A 10,980-nucleotide genomic window follows, 5' to 3' on the forward strand; every position below is an offset into this window, starting at 1 on the left:
GGGGAAAAGGAAAAATTAATTATTAAAATAAGAGGCAGGAATAGTCTGCTCTGAGTATGTTTGTTGATTTATCAAAGAATCTGAAGATACACTGAATCTTACCATATAGGACAAAAAAAAATATCTGAGTGTTCCAATTCAAACTCCACTAAGATCTGAGCACCATTATGTATCAAGGGCTTTCATTTACTTCTCCATATTTAAATCTTCACAGTAACCTGACAGATATTTTCCTATATACACATGTGGAAACTAAGACTGAGATGGTAAGTGACCTGTCCAAGGCTACAAAGTCAGTAATTTGAAAGAAACTGTTCATGCTTTCAGCTTATTTCTCAAAAGTGAAGGGGAGGGAAGTGGATTTGGCCCAATGGATAGGGCGTCCACCTACCACATGGGAGGTCCAAGGTTCAAACCCAGGGCCTCCTGACCCATGTGATGAGCTAGCCCACGCACAGTGCTGATGTACTCAAGGAGTACCATGCCACACAGGGGTGTTCCCCACGTACAGCGAAAAAAGTGCAGCCTGCCCAGGAGTGGTGCTGTACACACAGAGAGCTGAAGCAGCAAGATGACATGACAAAATGAGACACAGATGCCAGGTGCTGCTGACAAGAATATACAAGCAGGCACAGAAGAACACACAGCGAATGGACACAGAAAGCAGACAACTCGGGGAGGGGAGGGGTTGTAGAAAGGGGAAAGAAATAAATTTAAAAATATAAAAAAAGTGAAGAGGAAAATTGGATCATTAACATTTATTATCTGTCCATAGCCTTATATTATCTGACTACATTGAATAATTTATATCTTGCATACTATTCCCCCATCTTCTTCCTCTCCATCAACCCTATATCCCCTTGAAATCTGATGAGCAACAGAAAAGTGGGGACTTGAACAGAATGTACAAAAAAAGGACTAATGATGTTCTAATACTAAACAAGCAGCATACTTTTTAAGAAAAAAATTGAAGGATTATCTCTACGGAGGTTAAAAGCAATCTACTGTACTAACCACAGCCTAACAGAATTGTGTCTTTGGGACACCTAATACTGTTCATGTTGAAGGATGGAAAACTCTGAGTTGCTATTTCCCTCTCCTGCACCTAAAGCACATCCCTATGGGGTGTGTTCTTTCCTGCAGGACCCACCTGCTACCAAACACCGGTGCTCCAGGCAACCATGATCAATAAATCAGAGTTGGTTCACAAGACAAATCTCCATTCTAATTGCATATATGTCAAGTACCTCTTTGACCTGGTTACTTATTCTTAGCAAAAAAGGAGGCTCCTTACACTGCTATCTACCTGGTTTCTAAGTCAAGTGGCATATGTCCCACTATAATCTGAAAAATGGCATTCTCAAGAGCTTGATTTACAATGGGCATCTCCTTGAAAGTCTCTTTAATTCTAGATGGACAAAATTAAAACCTGGGACCTGCCAAACGAAGGCCCGATCCTGGACTGGAGTCATTCCATTGAAGTGTAGCTGAAAGCAACTATCTGGTCTCTTTCCTTGATTATCTCTTTAGCTGTACACCGAATTCCTAAAGCGTGGCAAGACAGGAGTCACTGCCTGGAAGCAAGTGTGCTGCAATTTACGTTCACTCCATACTCACTTTGGAATATAAATCCCAAAGACCTTTTCCGTTTCTGTATGGGAAAATGATTTCAGATTTCTAAGAGCCAATACCAGCAAAGGTGGCTCATCTTCCAGAGGAAGAAGATTTTAAAGAAGGTCTACCTAAGTAGGAGCCAGCTAAGAAATTCACAGCAAAGTGTGACCAAGCTCAGGGTAGGAAGTCAATAAGGCTCAAAACTGAGAAATAGCCCTCAAATAGAAACAGCAGAACTTTTATAAACAATAAAACTTTAAAAGTTGAGTGTGAAGAATTAAATATACAATTTCAAAGCCTGGGCAGAAAGAGAGCAATGAAGAAAAATTCCAACAGGAATCTGGGGTAAAACAGAAGTTGATCAGGTAGAAGACCATGTGCCATGGTTTAGAAAGGCATAGCTGGGAGCCACCCCACAGGCTGAAGAAGAAGAGCAGATGAAGCCAAGCTCTGGGAGGAGACAGAATATAAAGGCAGAAAAATAGGACCCCAAATCAGAAGGTACTGTAAAAGTTAGAGAAACAAGAATGTTAAACCTAAACAATAACACCCTTTTAAAAGCAGCAAACATATAGCATCTAACATGAGCAGGCATGATTCTAAGGTGCTTGATATATATTTTAACTCATTTAAACCACATTAACAACCCTGTGGAAACAGGTATTATTGTTAGTACTATTTTACAGATGAGAAAAAATAGGTGGCCTGCCGAGGTCACACTCCGAAAAGCAGACCCAGGATTTCAATCTAAGCAAATTTGAATCCAGAACCACTATGTGATACTCCTAACCACGAAGCCACAAGGCCTCTCCTCATAGACTCCTGTCTGTCACACCTCTCTGAGCCTGAGTTTCTTTATCTGTAAAAGGGACATAGCACCTGCCCTTCCTACCTCTCAAGGCTGTTAGGAACATCTGGTGACATAGCAAACAGAAAACCCTTTGTAACTTTTTTTTTCAAAAGATTTATTTTATTTTTTATTCCTATCTCCTCCCCACGTTATCTGCTCTCTTGTGCCTGTTTGCTCTGTGTTCTGTGTCCTTCTGTGTTGGCTTGCCCTCTTGGGCGCTCTAGGGAATCTGCGTCTCTTCTTTAGTTGCGTCATCTTTCTGCGTCAGCTCTCTATGCCTGTGGCACCCAACCTGTGGCACCACTCTTGGGCTGTCTGCGCTTTTTTTGTGCAGGGCAGCTCTACTTGAGGGGCGCACTCCTTGTGCGTGGGGCTCCCTTAATCAGGGGGACACCCCTGTGTGGCATGGCACTCCTTGTGCACAGCACTGGTGAGCATGGGCCAGCTCACCACACCAGTCAGGAGGCCCTGAGTTTAAACCCTGGACCTCCCATATGGTAGGCAGAGCTCTATCAGTTGAGCCACATCCGCTTCCCCTCTTTGTAACTTAATAAAACCAGTATAAGGGTAAACTGCAGCCCCCTCCCACCTAACAGCTTTGTTGCAGTTTGGAAACAGGAGTAAGGAGAGCTGAGGTCAGAGTATACATTTTCAAAGGCATTTCAAGTACCATTGGTTAGATAAAATTTCCATAACTCTATTAAAATAAAATCAAATTTCTTTCTGTCATTTAGCAATTGGTTTCTTATCTTGAGTATAAACAAGTACAGAATGCCTTTCTGGACAGGATGCTTTAGTACAAGAAAGGGCCTCTGAAACCTGCGGCTATAGAAACTAAGGAGAGTGAAATGACAGCTGCACCTCATAAGAGAAATAAATTCACTTATATAAAAGACTATCGCATTGTTTTTCTAATTAGTAAAAATAATAACAATAACGAAGCAGGGTGAAAGGTGAGTTTGGTTCTGCCTTCTCTTTCCAACCAGAGACATAACGGAGCAGTTCAGTGGTCTCAACTCAGATGCCTCCAGCTCCACGCAAGAAGCCAAGATGCTGGTAGAAACAGATCCACTCGCGACCGCTGACCTTCCGAACTAGACTCTTCGCGTTAACTCAGCTCTCATAGCTCTAACTTCGGCCCGGGGTCTCCCTAAAGCCCTCAGTGGTGGGGGGACGCCGCATCCCCCCTGGCACTCACCTCTAAAGTTTTCACCAGGATCTTCATATAGACCTCGGAGATACCCAGAGATACTCCAAAGGCCGAAGGTAGGAGGATGAGGCCGATCACGAGCGTCAGCCAGGTGGAAAGGATCTTCCCTCCTAGTTCTGTGCCATCCATGGCTCGGCCCACCCACTCGGAGGACGTCCACGGAAGAGGTCCGAGCGCGACAGCTGTCCCTGTCCCCAGGCACTCTGGCGGGAGCTCCGGGTGCGGAGGCGCGGAGCGGGGCTCGGGGAGTCAGCGCCGCCGCCTCTCGGTGCTCAGCACTGCAGAAGGGAAGAGAAAAAACTTTCAGAACTACGGCAATTTCCTTCTTCCCCTTTCAGGCTCCTCCTCGCCCGTTCGGTTTACCATTCCCTCGCTAGAGGCCAGGCCAGGAAAGAACCCACCGCTGGGAAGGCAGACCGGGATAGGGCGTGTAAGAGACAGGAGCTGGGGGTGACCGAAGCAACACTGCGACGCAGGCAGGCACGCGGAACGGAGCCAGGACGCGCCCCACCCCGTGCCTAATTTCCTCAGGTGACGACTGCGATAACTCAGAGGTTGACTCACGAAGGCCCTCCTGGAGCAAAGACCCCTGCGGGCTCCCTGCACAGCAGCACCCCCGGCGCAGGCGGCGCTGGCGCCTGGCCGCAGACCGCGCGGATCGCAAGCGGCGCTCTACTTCAGCACCCTGCCCTCGCCCCACCTCCTCGGCTACCGGGGAGGAGCTCTAGGGCGGGACCTGGGCTGAGACCTCCGCCGCCTCCCGGCGACCTCCCCTTTTCTCTGCGCCCGCCCCTCCCCTCCGCCGCCGCCTCCAGCAAAGCCCCTTTCAGGCGGAGGGTATTCATCGGCAAAATTTAGCTTTTTTTTTTCACTCCCAAAATGAAACAGCTTGAAGATCTTGTGAGCTTCCCTCTTGGGAAGCGCTTTCAAAGAGAGAGAAAGAGAATGCTGAGGGGCGGCAGTTTACACCGCTCCATCACCTCCTGCACTGCCTTCGCCTCTCTTGCTTACGGAGCTCTGTGGCTAAATCCCACTAATGAGAGCAGAAAGCTCTCCGCGAGTTGCCTACTCCACTCAGTCACTAGCTCCCTGACACACAAATCCTTGACTGGTCTGCCGCTCCCTTCTGCGGGGAAGATTCCAACCACTGCTTTCCGTACCCATCACCACATTCCGGTAGCGCGCCAGCCACTGTATCAGAGCAGCAGAAACATTTCCGGCTGGAGTAAACCTTCGCCGAGCTGGCATGCGCCTCTTGGCTCTTCCGAGTAGCCTTACTGCAACCGTGCTAACCCTAATGAGAGCAATGAAGGACAAACTGTGAGTATTTATTCCATTACAGTTGGCTTCTGTATAGACCTGAACTGTTCTGAAGAGTGAGAATGAGAAGAGGTGTTAAGAACTGCAGTGATATAAGAAAACTAGGCTGCCCAGATCACCCCTGAATCGAACCAAAATCTTTTAGAGGCAATCCTCTTTCGGGAGTTATTTCAAGCTGTAAATAACTGGGAGTGTTGACAATACTGAATTGAAAATTTATTGGTAGAAAATACGGCAAAGAAAGCTGCCCCTTCCCAGGGTGTGGTGGAAGCAGGAAGTGCAAGGGAGGAGGGAAGGCCCTTGGTAAATAATGTAAATATTTGTCCCACGTAAGTGTCACAAATCCCTCCCCCAAGAAACTGGAAAATTATATATATAAATTATATATATATACATACACACACACACCTGCTGGAAAAATCAGATTTCAGGAGTTTGGTTTCTAAAACTTAAGCCTCTTATGGGTATGACAGTGGGTTGAAAGGGGACAATCAAGGTCATAGACCTTCGTTTAGGAAAGCTAAAATATGTAGCTTGGGACTGTATAGCATAGTAAAACCTCATGTGAAATAAGAATATGGGTAATATTGCATATATTGCCGTTTTTCTTTTAAACTTAACCAATGTTATGTATGTTAATGTTACAAGATATTACTTTCAGTCCAAAAATTATGAAAGAAGGGGGAGCAGATGTAGCTCAAGTGGTTGAGTGCCTGCTTCCCACGTAACTCCTAAAAAAAGGAGCAGGGACTTTGTCTTGCCTACTCCTGTACCCCAACACCAAACTCTGTGCCTGATACAAAGCAGGTACTTAATCCATATTTTTTAAGTGAAGTGATTATGCTTTTTGAATTTTGACACAACTTTTGGACTCTGCCATGCAATACAGCAGGTTATATCCTCTGTTGTGATCGGGTTTTACCTAGTGCTGCACAGCTACATCCCAAGCTTCACATAGGCAATCACCATGTCCCTTAGGTCTGCATTTCCTCTGATAGTCTGTACGGTAATAACCAATACTAAATGTATAAACTTTTTTTTACATTGACGATTTTTCTTTTGCTGTTCTTCTGATGACATTGATGATAAAAGAAGATATTTATTTCAGATACTGCAGCTATTAATTAAAAGGTAAAAGTAAAAATAATAATAATAATAAGCTTCTCTTTGGTTTGCCTGTTTACAAAAACAAAGAAAATACAACTACCAAAATGGATCCAAAATTGCTAATATTGATACATATTTAGCACAAAACCTCAAGCTTATATTGGCTTATTTAACACTAACTATAGAATTAAGCCATCCTTGTAATTGACAGCCTCTAACAATACCTGAAATCTTGTCCCATGGCCAAGACTACATTCAGACAAAACTCTCTCTTTCTATTGCCTCAAACAAGATGACTAAGGTATGATGAATTATTGTACCAAAGTTCACCCAACAAATGAATTAGCACAGGCAACTTCATTTAAGGGCAGCCTCTTTCTGCCCAAAGACTGGCAGAGGGCACGCTATAAACAATCTCCAGCAATTTCTGTTGCTCGTGACCAAACTCCACATACTGGTTTTAGGTATCAATTTTTGTTCTGTTTTGCTTTTGTAACTGTCTGGAAAGGATTATTCTTACACAACAAAGTGGTGAAATGATAACAACATGGGATTGGAGTCTTAGCTTGAGCAAGTCAAATGACTTGCTCTTCTGTGCTTCAGTGGGTTCTTTTTAGGGTCAAATGTGACTGTGAGAAATTGAAACTGCTTTGTAAAGGACAAAACTCTTTGCAGCTATCAGAAGGCAGCCTGATTCAAGTGCAGAAGATCTCCATCTTTTTCCTTCCTAAAATAGAGGAGCACAGAGATATGCTTCCAGTAGTACACAAAGCCTCACCTTCCCCATGATGGGAGAGGGAGCATGCCCTCATCTCCCTTCTTCTCAACTGATTTTGTTACCTATCCCTCCCTTTGAGACTCTTTCAATTAAATCTCTGTAGGAATCTCCCTCCTTTCCTGTAGTTGGGACTCCCTTCACTTAACTTCTCTATAAAATTGAGATAATAACACATAACAGCAGAGGTTATTAGGATTATAGATTATATATGGAAAATGATAGTAAATGCTCAAAAAGGAAGTTGTCCAGGACAATCCTGTTTTTCACCTGTTATCCTGGAATATATTTTAATAGTGAGCACTTTCATGCTCAATACAAAAAGATGTCCTGGTTTGGGTGATAAATCACCATGATTTCCTTATGCTTCCATAATTCCTAAGATCTCTTCCAACTCTAGACTTTCAGACTCTTTGACAAAACTCACTGTGAAACCCATCCAGTTATTTCTTGAATTGCGTTAATCCAAATGGATATCATTTTGGAGACCTTTTGCCTGAGGCCAAACGAGGTTGCTTTGGAGAATGAAGAAAAAGGATGACCACAGTCCAGATCTTCTCAAACTTTAATGTGGGTGGGAACCTCCTGGGATCTCATTTTAAAAATGCAGATTCTGAGTGAGTAGGTCTAGGATTAGGTCTGAGATTCTGCATTTCCAACTAGCTCCCAAGCAATGCTAATGTTACTAGTATATAGACCACACTCTGAGTAGCAAAGACTTAGGGTAAGACAAAGAGAGCAACTTTACACTTAATCAATAATGTATGGCCACATGGGTCCAGGTAAGTCTCAGGGCACCAGGACAAAATAGAAGTGATTCCTCAGAGCTGGCCCTTAACTGAGAACACACTGTTTCATTTGCACCTTCTTCAAATCCCTCCTTTGACAGCAATTGTGGCCCATGTAAACAGAGAAGCAGAGGCTAAAATAGTTTGTACAAATGTCACACTCTTACAAATAGTTATTTGTGACAAATAGGATGTTGTAATTGCAGCCAAGTGATGAATACTGATTTAATTTAAGAGGTAAGATGAAACTAGGAAATCTGGGTGTGAAGCAGATCGCTGATATATTTTATTAAATAAACAAAGTTTGCATCTCTGGTCTCCAGTCTCTGTAGGAAACCTCTCTTTTCTCTGATTTAACGCTTCTCTTGATCCTTCATCATAACCTGCCTTGAAAAACTGTGGACTCCTTAATACTGGGAAGCACATCATTTAGCTGTACCTCTCTCCCCTTTTGGCTATCCCCTCTCTACCCACTCAGAATTATACTTCGTTTCACATTCTTCTTCAGAACCAACAATGACTCCCTAATGGTCACAAATTAAAATCCAAACAATGAACATCTTAGGCTAGATCTTAAGGCCCTCCACTGTCTGGGTCCAACCCACTTTAACTTCCATTACATTCCAATAAAACCTTTCTCACTTCCCCTGACTTATGCAGTACTTCTTCAGTACCTGGGTCTTTGACCACATCACAATTGTCCCCCTAGCCCTCAACTCCTTGCCTTCTCCAAAGTCCTCATATCAGGGGCCCAATGTGGGGTTTCTGCCAGTTGCAGTATATGTCTGTTTTAATTATGCATTCCAGAACTGTAGAAATTACCCTAGGGTGGGTTCACTGTGCCCACTGTGAGAAAAGCCTGAGCTAAAATTCCGTTGATCACTTGATCTCCATAAGTCCCTACTCTTACTGGTGGACCACAGTTGTGTTTTACTCTCTTGGAATTAGTAGTAACTTTCACCACAATCCTACATCTTTAATATCCATCCCCACACATATTCCCCAGATTTCTGTCTTCTTAAGTTGGTAAAAAATCAGGCAGTTTTCTTGGAGTGTAGTGTACTTCCTTGCAGGTAATACTTAGTACCTCAACTTTGGGACCAGATGGGACTTGAATCTAGTTATAGGTCTAGAAGCAAGGATAGGTGATTAGTGGGTCCTGAAGAGACTTAACAGTGCCTTGAAAGGCACCAGCCTCACAAGAGGCCATTATAGATTCTTCAGGCAAAGCAGGGTTCATATCCTTGGGCAGGGCTGGAAAGCTGCTTATACTGGCAAAGAAGACTCAACAGAATTTAGGGATTTGATGCCAGCTTTACTGAGATCTACCCATATGTCACCATGCCAATTTTCAGGATTCTTTTCCTTCTCAGTAAATGCCCTCACTTTAACAGAATAAACCCTGTGAGATTGGGAATCAATTTGCATTGTAACTCAGCTACTTACAGGTTGAGGTTCGGAGTTTGGTTTTCAGAAATCTCAACCCCATGGCTACAGGAGATGATGATTTCTTTAAAGTGAATATAGATGCTTTCATATCATTTATATGAAGCTTCACATAGGAATTTGAAACACTAAACTCATTTTCCCCCTCCCTCCCACTATTGCAGTGCAATTAAGAACAACAAGCCAATCTCATTATATTCCTTCTTTTGATTAAAATGTTATAAGTAGGGAGGCAGATTTGGCTCAATGGATAGAGCATCTGCCTACCACATAGGAGGTCCAAGGTTCAAACCCAGGGCCTCCTGACTTGTGTGGTGAGCTGGCCCATGCGCAGTGGTGATACACACAAGGAGTGCCGTATGACACAGAGCTGTCCCCTGCGTAGGGAAGCCCCACACACAAGGAGCACGCCCTGTAAGGAGAGCTCCCTTGTGCGAAAAAAGTGTAGCCTGCCTAGGAGTGGCGCCTGCACACACAGAGAGCTGATGCAACAAGATGATGTAACAAAAAGAGACACAGATTCCCGGGACCACTGACAAGAATGCAAGTGGACAGAAGAACACACAACCAATGGACACAGAGAGCAGATGGGGGGAGGAGAGAGAAATAAATAAATAATAAAGTAAAATAAAATAAAATGTTGTAAGTAAATACATGGTTACCTAGAACTTTGCCCTTTATATGTATTTGATCAGGAGTAGCCAATGGTGATGTTTTACATGTACAACCACTACACTCCATGTACTATCAGTGCACTCTTTACCGATGGAAAGAGTCTTTAATTCCTTTAAATCTAATCAGATTAGGAATCCAATTCCAGAAAACCCAGAACCAATTAAGAAAACGACTCTTTAAATTTTGTTCCTCTTGGTCCACTCTTATTACTAAAATCTGTATAAGTCAGGTACAACCAGAGAAATAGAACAGTATGAGATATATATTAATAAATTTCTTGCATGATTATGGGGGCATACATGATTGTGGGAACTCATTAGGCAAGTCTGCAATCCATAAGGCAGGCTGCCAGGAATGGAAGGCTGGAATTCTTGAACAAGAGCTGAAGCTGCAGTAATAGGCAGAATTTCTTCATCATTGTTAGTTTCTCTTTTTTAAAAAAGTAGCTTTATTGAGATATAATTCACATACCACACATTTCATGCATTTATAGTGTATAATTCAGTGACATTTGTATACATTCACAGATATGTACATCTATCACCACAGTTAATTTTATTTTTTATTTTTTTAAAGATTTAGTTTTTATTTACCCCCCCTCCCCATTTGCCTGCTTGCTGTGTGTTCTTCTGTGACAGCTTCTATCCTTATCAGTGGCACCAGGAATCTGTGTTTCTTTTTGTTGCATCATCTTGCTGTGTCAGCTCTCTGTGTGTGCGGCACCATTCTTGGGCAGGCTGCACTTTCTTTCACTCCAGGTGGCTCTCCTTACGGAGCACACTCCTTGCATGTGGGGCTTCCCCATGTGGGGGACACCCCTGTGTGGCAGGGCACTCCTTGCGCACATCAGCACTGCACATGGGCCAGCTCCACACGGGTCAAGGAGGCCCAGGGTTTGAACCGCAAACCTCTCATGTGGTAGGCGGATGCCCTACCCATTGGGCCAAGTCAGCTTCCCACCACTGTTAATTTTAGAGCATTTTCATCACCTCAGAAGAAATCCTGTTTCCTTTAGCCATCATACCCACCCCCCACTTAGCCCTAAGCAACCACTAATCTACTTTCAGTCCCTATAGATAGCTCTGTTTTTAAGACTTTTCAACTGATTGAATCAGGTCCACCCAAATTACCTTAAAGAAACTCCCTCTCTTAAAGTCAACTGATTATATACTTTAATCATATCTACAAAATACCT

At 43.5% G+C, this 10,980-nt stretch overlaps 1 protein-coding gene across 3 annotated transcripts in view; it reads right to left on the reverse strand.

The window, feature by feature from the left end:
* Positions 1–4,370, reverse strand: part of GPAT3 (glycerol-3-phosphate acyltransferase 3) — a 65,228-nt gene extending 60,858 nt beyond the window's left edge. The window contains exons 1-2 of one of the 3 annotated variants that reach the window (XM_004472687.5): positions 4,239–4,370; positions 3,663–3,952 (exon numbers count right to left, since the gene is read on the reverse strand). In XM_004472687.5, coding sequence (XP_004472744.1) covers positions 3,663–3,803 — 141 coding nt within the window. In that variant the 5' untranslated portion in view covers positions 3,804–3,952; positions 4,239–4,370. Of the gene's footprint in view, positions 1–3,662; positions 3,953–4,037 lie in introns of all 3 variants that reach the window. The other 2 variants (XM_004472688.5, XM_004472689.5) reach the window with 2 other exon arrangements.
* Positions 4,371–10,980: the final 6,610 nt, after the last annotated feature.

The sequence above is a fragment of the Dasypus novemcinctus genome, chromosome 1 (assembly GCF_030445035.2).
Source record: "Dasypus novemcinctus isolate mDasNov1 chromosome 1, mDasNov1.1.hap2, whole genome shotgun sequence".
Taxonomy (NCBI): domain Eukaryota; kingdom Metazoa; phylum Chordata; class Mammalia; order Cingulata; family Dasypodidae; genus Dasypus; species Dasypus novemcinctus.